The 16,469-nt window shown below is 47.6% G+C and overlaps 1 protein-coding gene across 2 annotated transcripts in view; it reads left to right on the top strand.

The window, feature by feature from the left end:
• Positions 1–1,427: 1,427 nt before the first annotated feature.
• SLC15A3 (solute carrier family 15 member 3) overlaps positions 1,428–16,469 on the top strand; it is an 18,586-nt gene continuing 3,544 nt past the window's right edge. The window contains exons 1-4 of one of the 2 annotated variants that reach the window (XM_020976062.2): positions 1,429–2,510; positions 9,464–9,750; positions 11,427–11,565; positions 14,964–15,083. In XM_020976062.2, coding sequence (XP_020831721.1) covers positions 1,959–2,510; positions 9,464–9,750; positions 11,427–11,565; positions 14,964–15,083 — 1,098 coding nt within the window. In that variant the 5' untranslated portion in view covers positions 1,429–1,958. Of the gene's footprint in view, positions 2,511–9,463; positions 9,751–11,426; positions 11,566–14,963; positions 15,084–16,469 lie in introns of both variants that reach the window. The other variant, XM_020976063.2, reaches the window with a different exon arrangement.

Below are 16,469 nucleotides of genomic sequence, written 5' to 3'. Positions count from 1 at the left end.
AGAAGGGGAGGAATAAGATGGTTGCCTTTAAATATTTGAAGGGCTGCTATAGGGAGGAGGATCAGATGTATTCTGTCCTCAGTTCCAGGGGATGGAACCAGGAGGAATGGATGAACATCACAAGATGACCAGTTCAGGCAGAATGTCAGGGAAAACTTCTAAATGTTTGTTGTTGAATCATTTTTCAGTTGGGTTCAGACTTTTGGTGACCCCTTTTGGGGTTTTCTTGGCAAAGATCCTGGTTTGCCAATTCCTTCTCCAGTTCATTTTACAGATGAGGAAACTGAGGCAAAGAGGGTGAAGTGAATTGCCTGGGGTCATGCAGCTAGTAAACTTTTGAGGCCAGATTTGAACTCTGGAAGACGAGTCTTCCAGGCTCAGTGCTCTACCCACTGCACCACCTCCTGCTCTCCTAACAATGAGAGCTGTCCAAAATGGGCTGCCTGGAATAGGGGGTGGGTTCCTGGTCCTTTGGAGGTCTTCCTGGAGGACCAACCACTCGTAATCATGTGATAAAGGTGATTCCTTTGGTATGTGTGTTGGGCTAGATGCCCCTGAGGTCCTTTGCCACCCTCCAGTTCTGAGATTCTGTAACTCACGGCTTGAGCACCCAGCCTTGCTCTGAGTAGCTGGCAGACCTGTAATACTCACATGGCATTTTACGTGCACTACCTCATTGGATCCTCACAGCTCCCTGTGCCTTTGCATTTACAGGTGAGGAAACAGGCTCCCAGGAGCACCCAGCTTTTCTAAGTGCTAGAGCTGAGACTCAGGTCCAGAGCTTCCAACTCATCTTCCTGGCCCTGGGATCTCAGCAATCACCTGGGCCCTCCCGCCCTCCCCAGTGCCCACTTATTTCACAAAGGAGGAAATTGAAAAATCAGAGACAGGAAGCGATTTGCTCAAAATCACAAAGCTTTGACAGCAGGGGCCAAACTTAGCTCCTTCTCTCTTAATTAACCCTCTTTCCATTACGCCACACTCTTCCTCAAAAAGAAAGTTTGAGAAACCCACGGCTCCCTGATTTCCTCTCTCCCCTCTTAGTGCCTAACATAAGGCTAAACACACAGTCAGGGCATAGGATTTGAAAGGGGCGTTAGAGATTATCGGGTTCCAACCCACCATTTTACAGATAGGGAAATTGAGGCCCCAAGAAGGGAAGAAACATGCCTGAGGTTACACAGCTAGCAAATGGCTGAAGCAGAGCCCTCGGATTCCAGGGATACCTGCTCATTTTCATTGTGTGGGGTGGTGATTTGGGGAGAAATGAAAATGAATGAGGATAATTTGGCTTCCTAGCTCTTTGCAGCTGGGGAATGGGTGGGGGAGGAAGGGGGAAGCTGGGCAGGAAGGATTTAGAAGGCTGTATAGCACAGCACTGCTGGTCTTCGACTTTCATTTCTCGTAAGAGAATATCACGTGATGATAGTGGTCTGGGAGAGAAAGGGGAAGTGAGGAGAACACGGGGATAGAGAGTCTAGAGGGTCATAAAGTCATAGAGCTCAAGAGACAGTCCGGGGAGTGACCAGGGGGGAATCTAGACCGGGCTACAGGGATGGGGAGAAGAAAGAGGTGACAGAGAAGGAAGGAAGACAGACCGAGTGGGTGGGCTTGGGCCCAGAGCAGAGAGAAAGCCCCTGAGAAGGACTGTTAGACTAGAGGTGGGTGGGTGAGTATTTGGGTGGGAGAAACAGAAACGGAAAGGAGAGCTTTGGGGAGCAGGTGGAGGACAGAAAGAGTGCGAGAAGAGAGGAGGGAGAAAAGAGGGAAGAGGGAGGTGGGGGAAGGGAAAGGTGAAGAGAGGAGAGGAGAAGGGAAGCAGGGGGAAAGAAAGAGTGGGAAGAAGAGGGGAAGGAAGGGGAAGAGAGAAAAGCTGGTTAGAGGTGTTTAAGGTGAGGCAGAGAAGGGGCAGAAAGCCAGACTGAAGGATGAAAGGCTAGAAAGAAGTCAGTGGAGTGATGGATGGGGACGGAGTGCCTGGGGAGCAGAGGCCCCTTCTGGGCCCCAGCCAGAGGAGCCGCGGCCGAGTGGTCCAGGGACGGCGGCGGGCCGCCTGCACTGCGGTGCTCCTGGCTGAGATGCTGGAGCGAGCTGCCTTCTTTGCCATCTCCTCCAACCTCGTGCTCTACCTCAACAGTTTCAACTTCAACTGGGACGGTGAACAGGCAACTCGGGCTGCGCTGGTCTTTTTGGGGGCTTCCTACCTCCTGTCCCCCATTGGGGGGTGGCTGGCAGACGTCTACCTGGGCCGTTATGCCACCATCATCACCAGCCTCTTTCTCTATTTGGTCACCTCCTGTCTGTTGCCCATCACGGCCTTCTATGATGGCCGGAAGGCCTTCTGTGGGGAGATGCCCTCCTCCATCATCCAGCCTGGCTGCCCCACCGAGGACTGCCAAAGGGAGTCTCCCAGCCCCTACTGTGCCCCGACTATGTACGGGGGGCTTCTGCTGCTGGCCCTGGGCATCAGTTCAGTCAAGGCTAACCTCACATCTTTTGGTGCTGACCAGGTGAGTAGAATGTGCAGGGTCACAGTTGGGTTTGGGGGAAGCAGGAGACCAACTCCGTGGTCCATGGCCTATGTTTACTGAACATTTCTAGGAGATGTGGAAGGAAAGCAGCAGTCACCTGTGCCCCCAAGGCCTCCAGGCCCAGTGGCCTGGCACACTGAGTTGAGTTTGACCCACTCCACAGGAGAGACCAAGACAACGGTGGCCAGGTCTTAGTGATGTCAAGAACCTCTGGGGCTGGGGCTGTTTAGACCCCGCTGTGGAGTGGGAGGAGGTGAGAGATACTTGTTAAAAGGCTGAATTAGAGAGCCTCCTCAGGAGGGTATCAGTCCCACACCCACCTGCATCTTTGGGGTCCAAAGAAAAACTGGAAATGGTACACCCTGCAAAAAAGTGTTTTGTCTTCTCTGTGACATCTTTGTGGGGCTTCGGAGGAATGACTAAATGGGAGAATGTCCAGAAGTGGGCGGCCAGGACAATGAAGCATTCCAAGTCCAGGCCAAATGGGGGTCAGTGAAAAGAGCTGAAGAACAAGAGAGGACAGAGGGGAGATAGGAGTGTTGACCTCAAGGGCTCCAAGGGCTGGCCTACAAAGATGGGCAGACTTATTCTGCTTGGCCCCCAAAGCAAAACCTGAGCATCAGGAGGGGAAGTTGCAGCAAGGTGAACTTGGGCTAGAGGTCAAGAGGAAATTCTTGGTCATTGGAAATTCCTCAGTCCAAAAATGGAAATGGACTGCCGGGGGTCAGCAGGCCCCCTTGCCCTCACTGTGGGGTTTCGGGCCAACAGAAGATGCCCGTTTGCTGGGTATGTTTACAGAGATGTTTGTTCAGATACAAGTTGTGTTGGACAATCTCAGAAGCCCCTTCCAGCTCTGAAGGTCTGGGATTCTCTGAAAGGATGTTGCTTGAGAGCGGGGTTTGGTTCAGGTGGACTGGCCCAGCGATGCTAAGCAAGCTGGGGGGCCGTCCTCATAGCTCCCTCCCAGATCCCCTCTTCTGGGTTCTAAGGTCCTCCCTGCTCAGACAGTCCATGTTCTAAGGTCCTTCTGGCTCCAATATTTTGCTCTAGTTCTGACATACTGCATTCTAAGGTCTTCCCAGCTCAGACATCCTCTATGTTATGGTCCTTCTGGCCCTAGTATTTTGGGTTCTGAAGTACCCCCCATCTCTGAGGACTCTCCCCACTCTGACAGTCTGCAAGTTTCTATGTATTGTGTGATACAAAAGAGACAGAGACAGAGAGAGAGACAGGGAGAGAGAGAGAGAGACAAAGAGGGAGACAGAGAGAGAGATAAAGATAGAGAGACAGAGAGAGACAGAGACAGAGACAGAGAGAGAGAGAGAGAGAGAGAGAGAGAGAGAGAGAGAGAGAGAGAGAGAGAGAGACGGAGACAGAGAAAGAGAGAGAGATAGAGAGACAGAGAGAGAGACAGAAAGAGATAGAGACAAAAAGGGAGACAGAGAGAGAGATAGAAAGGTAGAGAGACAGAGAGAGAGAGAAAGAGACAGAGACAGAAAGAGATAGAGACAGAGAGGGAGACAGAGATAGAAAGATAGAGAGACAGAGAGAGACAGAGACAGAGAGAGACAGAGAGAGAGAGAGAGAGAGAAGAGAGAGAAAGATAGAGAGATAGAGAGACAGAGACAGAGAGAGGAGAGAGAGAGAGAGAGAGAGAGAGAGAGAGAGAGAGAGAGAGAGAGTTAGAAAGATAGAGAGATAGAGAGACAGAGAGAGAGATGGAGACAGAGAGAAAGAGAGAGATAGAGAGACAGAGAGAGAGAGACAGAAAGAGATAGAGACAAAAAGGGAGACACAGAGAGAGATAGAGAGAAAGAGAGGCAGAGAGAGAGATAGAGAAAAAGATAGAGAGAGAGAGACAGAGAGACAGAGACAGAGAGAGATAGAAAGATAGAGAGACAGAGAGAGAGAGGGAAAGAGACAGAGAGACAGAGAGAGAGAGAAAGAGATAGAGACAGAGAGGGAGACAGAGAGAGATAGAAAGATAGAGAGACAGAGAGAGATAGAGATAGAGAGAAAGATAGAGAGATAGAGAGACAGAGACAGAGAGAGGGAGAGACAGAAAGAGATAGAGACAAAGAGGGAGACAGAGAGAGAGAGAGAGAGAGAGAGAGAGAGAGAGAGAGAGAGAGAGAGAGAGAACATGAGAAGACATCCTGAGCTCAGAGATGAGCTGTATCAGAGGTCAGTGTGGTAAGAATCACTTTGTCAGACTCCTGGAGCAAAGCCAAAGACAGGAAGGAGGAAGTATTGAACAAAGATGGATATTCTGAAGCCTTGGCTTCCAGGCCCGGAACACTCAGCATGCCCAGAACTCTTCTGTTAAGTCAAGAGAGGGGGGGGGGGACCAGTAAAATTTCCCCAGTAGTCAGACCCTATAAATTCTAGTTCTCTCCTCTGCCATTAGTGCTTTGCTGTGTAGCTCTGGGTGAGTTGCTCCCTTTTTCTGGGCCACGGGAGACCCACTAGGCTATGACGTGCTAGATAATAGCAACCTGTCTCTCTGAGATAAGAACGGGGTTGAAGGAAAGGGCTAGGGTCTTCCCCCTTCTGAACTGGCTCAGGAATATCAGGAAGTAGTCTTCGGCAGCATAGAGATTTTAGAGGTGAACCAATAGGCCTGAAGACCTGTTGCAAATATGGCCCCAGCTTTTGAATGGAATAATTATTAGTGTGCATCAGTGTAACAATGGGTCCACTCCAGGAAGGTGGGGGAAGTGAGAACTGGGAGACTCACCCTCTCTCACTAGAGGTCCATCTGGGATCATTCAAGCTCAGCTCAGCCCTAGGGAAGCTTGACCTCTAAAGAGAGAGGTCTGGCTCTTTCTTGGTCTCTGGCTCCTGAGCCTGTGCCCGGGGAAATCACTCAAGTTTGCTTCATATCCAGGCTTTCCCCAAAAGGGAGGTAAAAGATACTCAATATACAATATAAGTCAGGTATAGGACAACTACTTTTTCACAAATACAAGACTGCTTATAACACAAAAGATTCATAAGTACACATCGACCAAGACTTAAATGGGGGAGAAGGGAATAAGCATTTATAGGACGCCTACTCTGTGCCAGGCATTATGCTAAGCACTTTGTACATACCATCTCGTCTGATCCTCACAACAACCCTGTGAGGTAGATACTGTTATTATTCCCATTTTACAGTTGAGGAGACTGAGGAAGACAAGTTAAATGACTTGCCCAGGGTCCCACAGCTAGTGCCTCAGGCACATTTGAACTCAGATCTTCCTGACTCCAGGTCCAATGTTTTATCCACTGTGCCACTCAAATGCCTCAAAACGTGATTCAGTAAAACAAGATACCATAACCTCTAATGCCTATACAGCAACCTATATACTTTTCTGGGAGGCTGATAATTACAATATTAAAACAACAAACACTTAATTAGATTGGTGAATAGACATTTCACTTTGATCTCATCTCAGTGTTACTGCCCAAATCCCTTAAAGTCCATGTCTTTTAGCGAGGCTATGGATGGCCATCTTCTCCTCTAAAGAGCATTGTAGTAGTTACAGGAAGCATCTCACCTAGCATGTCCAGCACTGAATGAGGGACCCGGGAGCTCCTTGAACCCAAGAAGTTGCCTCCCAGGCTGGAAACCTCCATCTGTGGCTCACTGTTTGGTCACCTATGTGCAGGGAAAGAAACACAAAGTGGAAGAGGCATTTCGGGCCTCTAATTCTCCACTCAGGCTCACCTAGCTCACATGCACTGCCAAGAACATGCTCTGGCTACCATATGTGAGCAATGGCCATAGGCGCTCCTCTCCCCCATGAGTGGTGAGAAAGAGAAGGGAAGAAGGGAGAGAGAAAGGGAAGGATAGATGAGATAGAAATGAGAGGAGGGAGAGAGACAGAGATGAACAAACTGAGAGAGAGAAGGGAGGGAGGGATAGAAGAGAGAGAAATGAAGGGAAGATGGAGAGACAGAGCGAGAGAAGGGAGGGAGAGAGAGGGAGAGATAGAAGAGAGAGAAATTAAGGGAGGAATGGGGAGAGAGAGAAGGAGAGAGAGAGAGAGAGAAGGGAGGGAGGGAGGAATAGAAGAGATAGAAATGAAAGGAAAGCTGGAGAGGGAGAGACAGACAGACACAGAGAGACAGAAACAGAAAGAGACAGAGAGAGATAGAGAGGAGAGATAGAGACAGAGAGAGGAGAGAATCCTACTTTCTGGAGGAAAGAACAAGAAAACAAGAGCAGAAATTCTCCCTTCATTTAAAATCTTCTGAGCGGGTTGCTCAATGCAGCCCTTACTGCTGTCACAAGACTGAGGGACCCAGAAGAAGGCTGCTTAGTCAGCCCAAAGCACGTGTTCTTCAACGCTATGTCACATATGTCACATGCGGCACTGGAAATTGGCAGGAGAGAATATGGAATTTGAGTGTGACCTCAGGGGACATCTAACCCAGTCTGTGCCTGACCGAGCAACCCTTCTGCAGCACATTCACTTGAAGAGCTCCACTGAAGAGAAATCCACCATCCCCCAAAGCAGCCCAGTCCCCTCTGCGCTGCTTCTGAGGAGCAGCCCGTTCTTCCTAACAGCCAGCCTAAATCTGCCTCTTTTCACACTCTCCTTTACTGTCTTCTGGGGCCAGGCAGAACAATGCTGATCCTTCTTCCAAAGGACAGTCCTTCAGATACTTGAAGACAGCAATCACATCCCTTCCAAGTCTTCTCTTCTCTGGGCTAAATATCCTTGGTTCCTCCTATGATCTGTTTAGGACCTTATAGACCTGGGCCTGTTCCTGGCCACCTTCTTCAACTGTTCCCCCAGCTCTTTCCTGTCTTTCTGAAAATAGTGTCTAGAACGGAAGTCATTCCAGAGCTATTAGCTAGATTCTCTCTGGATGGATCCAACCTGCAGTCTGGCACTGAATGTCCCTGGGTAGTTTAAACCAAACCCAAGGACTTAAGCAAATCTCTAAGGAATTATGAATCTGTAACCAGTGGTGGCAGGTATTAGCCTAAAAGTTCTATCAGAGACCAATTCAAGAGCCAGTGGGAAAAGAGAGAGTGGGACTTTGGGGATCAGAGCTGGGAGGGACCTTGAAGACTATCTAGGCCAAACCTGTCATTGTGCAGATGGGGACACTGGAGCTCAGAAAAAGAAAGGACTTGCTTACGTACCAATGCAAATACTAGTGTTAATAACAGTATTTCTAGAGTTGTTTAGATTTGATAAAGCTTTTTCCTCATTATAACCTAGTGAGGCATGGTGCAAGTTTTGCATGAAATTTGAGGAAGTCAGACCATAATCAGTGGTTGGAAGAATGATAACTGTCATTTTTGTGGTGCTAGAGTGTTTACGGAGTGGGAGTGAACCAGTCTGGGGTTCACCGAGGCAAGCATATGCTGATGATCACCATTGCCATGTGCCGCCATCAGCCCTGGGCTTTGGGGATGTTGGGAATCTGTCCAGCGCAGAAGCAATTTCTCCTCTTCTTATAGCCTACGGAGGGGGTGGCTCATGCTGACTCAGTTACCAAGAATTTTCAACATAGTCCTCTGGTCACCAGGGGCAATCGAGGATCCCAGAGCACAAGTGTTTTTCTGTTGAGACAGACCCTACATCCCTCCCCATGGAAACCGAGCTTGCCTCCTCGGCTCCTTGTGAGGCACACCCAGTGCAGCAGAACACGGCCCCCTCTGGGCATCCCCACTATACTTCTACAGCCCTTTTTCTCCCAACCACCCTCTGAAGTAGAAAGTGCAAAGACCGATTTTATAGAGGAGCCAATGAGGTCCAGGGCAGTGAAGCAATGTAACAGAAGTCACACAGGCAAGTGTCAGAGAGAGGATGCAGGTAGCTGGGACTTCGAGGCCAACACACTTCCCCATGCATCAGTGCTTCCCTTGTGGGCAGATTTGATCATCCCAATGGCCCAAACACCCTGAGGATGTGTTTTAGGGGAAACAACTGAAGACTTGGAGTCAGAAGCCCTGGGATCTAATCTTGGCTCCAGCAGTGATCAGCTGCGCAAGTCATTTCCCTTCCAGATCTCAGCTTCCTCATTTCTTAAATGGAGATAACAAGACAATGCTTTCACTGGGTTGCTGTAGGTCAAGGGGCTATAGTATTAGAAGTGTACCAGCTCTCAGCAGCAGCAGGGTCCCCATAATCTAGTCTTAGGGAGCAAAAGGATCCATGTTCTTTATGGAGGGATCTTCCTAAGAGTCTGAAAAGGTGGGGCAGTAGAAAGGTTGTAGGAAGGCTGGTATTAATAGCTGGACACAGTCACGTACTCAGAAGAGGAAGTTGGTCAGATAAGAACTAAGGGATGTGGCCCATGCCCTCCTCTCTGGCATAGGAAGGTACCTGCATGTAGCAGTGTCAAGATAACAGGCGACACAGTGGACAGAGCACCTGACCTAGAGTCAGGAAGGACTAAGTTTGAATCCGGCCTCAGACAAATACTAGCTGTGTGACCCTGAGGAAATGACTTACCCTCTCTTAGCCTCAGTTCCATCATCTACAAAATGGGGATAATCACAGGACCGCCTTCCCAGGGTGCTTGTGGGAATTGAGTGAGACAATATTTGTAGAGAGAGCTATCAAGGTGTTACCTGTTATAACAGCTGACATTTCAGTACAGGCTTTCCTACATGATCTCCTTGGAGATTCGTAACCGTATAAGGGGGGTCTTGCAGAGATTCTTAGCCTGGGTTTGCAGATGACGAAGGAGGCCCAGGGAGATTAAATGGTTTGCTTATGCACAGTGTATAGACAGTAGGTGTCAGAGGTAGGATTTGAACTCAGATCTTCTCACCTCCAGGTGCCAGATGTGGAGGTGCTACATAAATACTTTCCTAGTCTCCACGATATCACAAGGAACAAAGGTTGGAGGCGTGCAAGCTGGAGATGGGGGCTTCAAACTCTGTGAACTCCCACCCCCTCACATCTGCCTCCCTCGCTCTCTGGTAGGTGATGGACCTCGGCCGAGATGCCACCCGATGCTTTTTCAACTGGTTTTATTGGAGCATCAACCTGGGTGCGGTTCTGTCCCTGTTCCTGGTGGCCTTCATCCAGCAGAATATCAGTTTCCTGGTGGGCTACATCATCCCTGTGGCATGTGTTGGCCTCGCCCTGTCCGTCTTTCTCTGTGCAGGCCCTATTTTCATCACCAAGCCCCCCACGGGCAGCCAAGTGTCCTCCATGCTGAAGCTTGCCTTCCGAAAGTGCTGTCCTCAATGCTGCCTCTGTTTAGTCAGGTAAGGTGATCATTCCAGCAGCGATGATGAAGGTGGTGATGCCAAGGACCGCAGGATCGTAGCTGGAAGGGACCTCTGAGACCATCTAGTGTGACCTCCTTCGCTGGAAAGTGAGACCCGGGGAGCAGAAGGGACTCATGAGATCATAGACAGAGCTGGGAGGTACTTCTGAGGCTCTCTCAGACAAATCCCTTATTTGACAGAGGAAACCAAGTCCCAGAAAGGTTAAGCAACATACTAGGATAAGAATCAATCAACTGACAAGCATTTATTAAAGCACCTGCCATGTGCCAGACTCTGGGAATACAAAGACAGAAAGTGCAACTGTCTCAGCTCTCAAGGGCTGCCTGAATACAATGTATTCATAGTTCCTAGTCTGAAGTGTTTGGGATCTTATCTATCTAAATACTTCCCTGAAACATGGGCCAATCCAGAGTCCCTTTGGTGCTGGTGGAACCATTACAAATATATACATATACAAAAATAAACACAAGATCAATTTAAATTGATGTGGGTGGGCCCTAGCAGCTGGGGGCAGGGGGTGGGAGGCAGGAATCAGGAAAAGCCTCATGTATGTAGAAGGTGGTGACTGAACAGAGTTTTGAGGGAAACTAAGAGTTCTAAGGGGCACAGGTAAAGAAAAAATGAATTCTAGGCAGGGAGGACAGGCACAGATACCCAGGATGGGGAGTCATGTGTGAGGAGCAGAGAAAGCCAGTTTTGTTAAGCAGCAGGAAAGCAGTCTGTGTGAATCCGGAATGGTGGGTTAGAGCCAGGTTGGGAAGAGCTTTAAAGAGGAATCTGTCATTGACACTAGTGGCGATAGTGAACCACTGGATTTTATTGAAAAACTGGAAAATTGACAGTCATGTGAAAAATAGATTAAAAGTGGGGGAGGCAAGGAGACCAGTAAGGCAGCCATTGCAACAATCTAGGTAAGAAATAGTGAGGGTCTGAACAAGGGCGATGCCTATGTGAGTAGGGAGAAGGGAGATGTTTGTGAAGGTAGAAGTGCCAACATTGGATATATGCAGTGAGAGTGAAGAGTTGAAGATGGATGAGGTTGGGAACCTGGATGACTGAAGGACAGTGATGCCTTCAACAGAAACAGGAAACTTCAGGAAGGGATGGATACTTGGCAGGTAGATCTGGGGGCAGATGTCGTGAATTCTGTTGTGGAAACGTTGAGTTTGAGGTACCAGTGGGACATCCAACAAGCAGTCGCTCATATGGGAATGAAGCTCAGGAGAAAAGATGGTGGTGGTACATTAAATTTCATCTCCTACTTCCACACCTTTGTACAAATTCCGATGCCTGGAATGCACTCTCTCTTCACCTCTGCCTCTTACAATCCCCAGATCCCTTCAAAGCTCAGGTCCAGTGCCACCTCCTACACAAGGCCCATTCTGATACTTTCAGTCGATACCCCATCTTTAAAATACATATATTTTATATTTACTTATACGTGTTCGCGTGGTTTTCCTCCAGTAGACTGTAAGTCCTTGAAGGCAGGGACTGTTTTATTTTTGTCATTGAATCCTTCACACCTAGCACAGCACCTGGCACCTTGTAGACATTTAATAAATGTTTGCTGAATGAATGAATGGTGAGGATGAGGATGGGGAAGGGATGATGGAGATGGAGATGATGACTACTGCACACGGCTGCCCTTATAGACCCTCACAAGATGAGCTGCCTGGCAGGTTGTCCTTCTGGAGTACTTCCCACCACGAAGATGTAACCAACTTCCGGGTGCTGGTGAGGATCTTACCAGTGATGCTAACCCTGGTGCCTTACTGGATGGTGTATTTCCAGGTGAGCGTCCCCCATCCTCTTCCTCCTCTGCTGGGGAGCTCAGCACCTGTGTCTCCCCCGAGGGCCAGCTTTCAAGACAGAGTCCAGGGGTATGCGCAGGGCAGGAATGGGAGAGGCCAGGCAGTTCACTAGACAGTCTGGAATGTCCGATGCGGATGGTGACTGACATATCCTTACTCTTCACGAGTCACTGGATGCCAACGAAATGCTTTCATCTCCACTTTGTTTTATCCTTCAGCAATCCCATGGTGGGGGTTATTGTTGGTGGTGGTGGTCAATCGTTTTCAGTTATGTCTGACTCTCCGTGAGAGGCTTTGTTGGCAGAGATACTGGAGTGGTTTGCCATTTCCTTCTGTAGCTTATTTAACAGATGAGGATACTGAGGCAAACAGGGTTAAGGGACTTGCCCAGGGTCACACAGCTAAGAAGTGACTGAGGCTGGATTTGAACTCAGAGGGATGAGTCTTCCTGACTCCACACTCTGCGTTGTGCCGTGATGAGGGGTCGGGCATATATAACATCCTTTTTGAGAGCCAAGGCTCTGCTACAAACTGACTTGGGGGGGGGCATCTAGTCTGCTCCATACCTGAAAAAAATCCACCCTTCAATGTCCTTGACAAGAGGTCATTTATCCTTGGCCCTCCAGTGAAAGGGAAACTCACTAGTTCCCAAGACAGCTACCCACTCCATTTCTGGACAGCTGTAATCATTAAGAAGGTTTTCCCAATAACAGGCTGGCATTGGCCTCTGCACCTTCTACCCATTACTTCCCCTAGAGCAATGGAACAAGTCTAGTCTCTCCATACATGACGGGCCTGCAAATACTTGAAGATGGTCATCCTATCTCCCAAGTCTTCTCTTCCTCCCGCTAAAGGGCCCCAGTTCCTTCAATCGATTCTCATGTGACTTAGACTCAAGGCCCTTCACCACGCCCATGGCTCTCCTCTGGATACTCATCACCTCAGTAATGCTTTTCCTAAAATGTGTTGCCCAAAGCTAAATACAATATGTGCTCCAGATGGAGTCTGATCAGAGGCTGGCTTAGTGGGACGGTTGCCTCTTTTTTTTCTGGTTTTGGCTGCCACTTTCGGTTGCTGACTCATTTTGAGCTTGTGGTCCACTAAACCCCCCAGATCTTTTTCACAGGAGCTATCGTCTGGCCATGCATTCTCTACCTTGTACCTGTAAAGTTAATGTTTTGAACAAGTGTGAGATTTTACATTTATTCCTATAAACTTGTATCATATTTGATTCAGCCTAATCTCCTAGCTTGTCAAGATCCCTTTTGTCTATACATTCTGTCATTCAGTGTATAAGCTGTTCCTTCCGGCTTTGAGCCATGGCCCAATTTAATGGCTATGCCCTCAATGTCTTCATCTAAGTCATGGATAAACGTGATAAATGGCATAAGATCCCTGGGGCCCTCCACTGCAGACTTCTCTTTCCCTTAAGTTTCTCCTCTATAAAATGAAGGGGTTAGATTGGTGATCTCTTAAGCTCCCTTTCAGCACTACATAAATCCCTGAGATTAGGAGACAAAGGGCCAGAGACATTCTTCAGCTCATTTTACAGATAAGGAAACTGAGGCAAACTCATGAAACAAGTTGGAGGCAGAACTAGAAAGAGACTCAGGACCCCAGACTTCTCTCACAGTGTTCTTTCTGCTCCACTGCCCCCCCATTCATTTTTTGAACTTTTGAGTTTCAAATTCTCTCCCCCCCCCAATTCCTTGAGAAGGCAAGCAATTTGACGTAGATTATAAATGAGCAGTCATGCAAAACTTTCCATGTTAGCCATGCTTCAAAGGAAAAAGTAGACCAAAATAAATAAACAAAACCCAGCAATAATAAAGGAATTTTAAGTAGTCTGCTTCAATCTGCATTCAGACTCTATCAGTTTTTTTCTCTGGAGATGGATACCATTTTTCATCACAAGTCCTTCCGAATTGTTTTAGATCATTGTATTACTTAGAATAGCTAAGTCATTCATAGCTGATCATCATACAATATTGCTGCTACTATATAAAGTGGTGTGGTTCTACTCATTTCACTTTGCATCACTTTGCAGTCTTCCCAGGTTTTTCTAAAGCCATCCTACTCATAACTTTACACAATATTATTCCATCACAATCATATACCACAACTTGCTCAGTCATTCCCCAGTTGAAGGGCATCCCCTCAATTTCCAATTCTCAGCCATCATAAAAAGAACTGCTATGAATATTTTTGTATGTATTGGTCCTTTTCCTTTTTCTTTGATCTCTTTGGGGTACAAACCTAGTAGTGGTTTTGCTGAATCAAAGGATATGCACAGATTTATAGCCTTTTGGGCACAGTTCCAAATTGCTCTTCATAGTGGTTGGATCAGTTCACAACTCCACCAACAGTGCACTAGCATCCTTATTTTTACACATCCCTTCCAACATTTGTCATTTTTATTTTCTGTCATATTAGCCAATCTGATTGGTTTGAGGTATTACCTCAGGGCTGTTTTAATTTGCATTTGTCTAATCAATAGGGATTTAAAGCAGAAATGTATATTCATATGACTATAAGTAGCTTTGATTTCTATTTCCGAAAACTGCCTGTTCATTTTCTTTGATCATTTATCAATTGGAGAATGACTTGAATTGGGGCAGGTAGGTGACACAGTGGATAGAGCACTGGCCCTGAATTCAGAAGGACCTGAGTTCAAATCCAGCCTCAGACACCTAACACTTACTAGCTGTGTGACCCTTGGCAAGTCACTTAACCCCATTGCCTAGCCAAAAAAAACCCAAACAAACAAACCCAAAAAAGAGAATGACTTGTATTCTTATAAATTTAGTTCAAGCCTCTATATGGTTGAGAACTGAGGCCTTTATCAGAGAAACCACCTGTAAAAAATTTCCCCAGCTTCCTGCTTTTCCTTGTAATCTTGGCTGCATTGATTTTATTGTGTAAAACCTTTTTAATTTGATATAATCAAAATTATCCATTTTACATTCCATGATGCTTTCTATCTCTTGTCTGGTCATACATAAATTTGGCAGTAAAAAATATTCTGTGCTACCCTAATTTGCTTATGATATAATCCTTTGTGTCTAACTCATGTACCCATTTTGACCTTATCTTGGTGTGAGATATTGGTCTATACCTAGTTTCTACCAAACTGCTTTCCAGTTTTCCCAGCATTTTTTGTCCAATAGTGATTTCTTGTCCCAAAATCTTGGCTTTTGGGGTTTGTCATACACTAGATTACTATGGTCACTTACTACTGTGCGTTGTGTACCTAATCTATTCCATTCTCAGCTAGTACCAAACTGTTCTTCCTAGGACTTGGAAACATCCTCTTGACTCCTCGTGAATCTGTGGAAATCTGCTACCCTGACTCCTAGCCTGTCTCTGTCTCTACCCTAGATGCAGTCCACTTACGTCCTCCAGGGCTTGCACCTCCAAATCCCACATATTTTCCAGACCCACTCGGACAATAGCAGCAACAGTAGCAGCAAGCTTTCCCAGGACAGTAGCAGCTACAGGGTGAGACAAAGTCCTATCCTTTTGGGGGCAGCTGGCCCTGGAGTCAGGAGGACCTGAGTTCAAATCCGGCCTCAGACACATGAACACTTACTAGCTGTGTGACCCTGGGCAAGTCACTTAACCTCATTGCCTAGTCAAAAATTAAAAAAAAAGTAAGTCCTATCCTTTCTAACCGACCCTCCTCCTCCCCTCCCAAGACCAGGAACTGAAACAGCATTGCCTTGACCCATCACCAGCTCCCTAAGGCTTCTGGGAGACAGGAAGTGAGCTTAGGTCAGCAAATAGCCTGGGTCAATTCCTGTAACTCCACAAGAGGGGCAGTGTGCAGGGGTGGGGGATAGGGTGCAGAGGTAGCAGAACTGGGAGGTCCGGTAGGACATGAATACCAGAGCAGAGAACATCGAAGGTTAGAGCTGAGAAGGCCCTTAGAACATGGAAAGTCAAATCTGAAAGGAATCACGGAACACCGAATGTCAGCACTAGATAGAAAGAACCTTGGATATATTTCAAAATGGAACATTAGAGTTGAAAGGGGCTTTCAGAATGCTAGGGCTGGGAGGGACCTTAGAACACAGAATGCCAGAGCATCCCCAGACGTTAGAAATGAGAGCACAGAATGCTAGAATTAAAAGAGGCCTCCGAGACCATCTAGTCCAGTCAGTCTCAGACTGTGGCTAGGGAGAGGGTCTCCTGGGGGTCCCCAAGGTCAAAACTGTTTTCATAATAATACTAAGATGCTTTCATTTCTAATATGGTAAATATTGGTAGACAGAACTCACACAAACCAAAGCTCTTTGGAGGGGTCTGCAGAAAGTTTTGAGAGTATAAAGGGGTCCTCAGACCAGAAAGTTTGAGAACTGAGCTAAGTCCTCCCTAGCACACAGCCTGTTCATTCTCCCGCTGAGGATGCTCAGAAATGGCCAGTCAGTTCAACTCATAGGAACATCTCCCCTTTCTCCAGTGCTCTGATGGGTACAAAGCCCTTCCTCCTGCCTACCCTGTAGGGGGCATTAATAACCCCATTTTACTTATGATGAAACAAACAGCCCAGAGAGGCCAAGTACTTTGCAAAGTTCGTACAGCTGATAAGCGCATGGGCCAGGACAGACTCAGGTCTCGATTCCAAAATCCATCGTTCTTTCTAGGGAAATTCTCCACCCTTCCCCTGGCCCCGCCCCAAATTTATTCTTCACATTCTGTGAACAGAGCCCTTTACGGGGCACAGGGAAGGCACAGAGCTAGAGCGAGCCTTAGCTCCAGGCTGGACCCTGGGACTCCCAGGAAGCATCTGCTCAGCTCCCCACTTGTGTCTGCCTTCTTCCCCTCTTCCCTCTCTGAGAACCTAGCGGTTGCTGGCAGGTGGGGGTCCTATACTGGGTCAGGGCA

This window comes from Phascolarctos cinereus, unplaced genomic scaffold (genome assembly GCF_003287225.1).
Source record: "Phascolarctos cinereus isolate Bilbo 61053 unplaced genomic scaffold, phaCin_HiC Scaffold_9;HRSCAF=440, whole genome shotgun sequence".
NCBI lineage: Eukaryota > Metazoa > Chordata > Mammalia > Diprotodontia > Phascolarctidae > Phascolarctos > Phascolarctos cinereus.
Note: the sequence above shows the minus strand (reverse complement) of the source record. Positions and strands in the feature narration are given on the sequence as shown.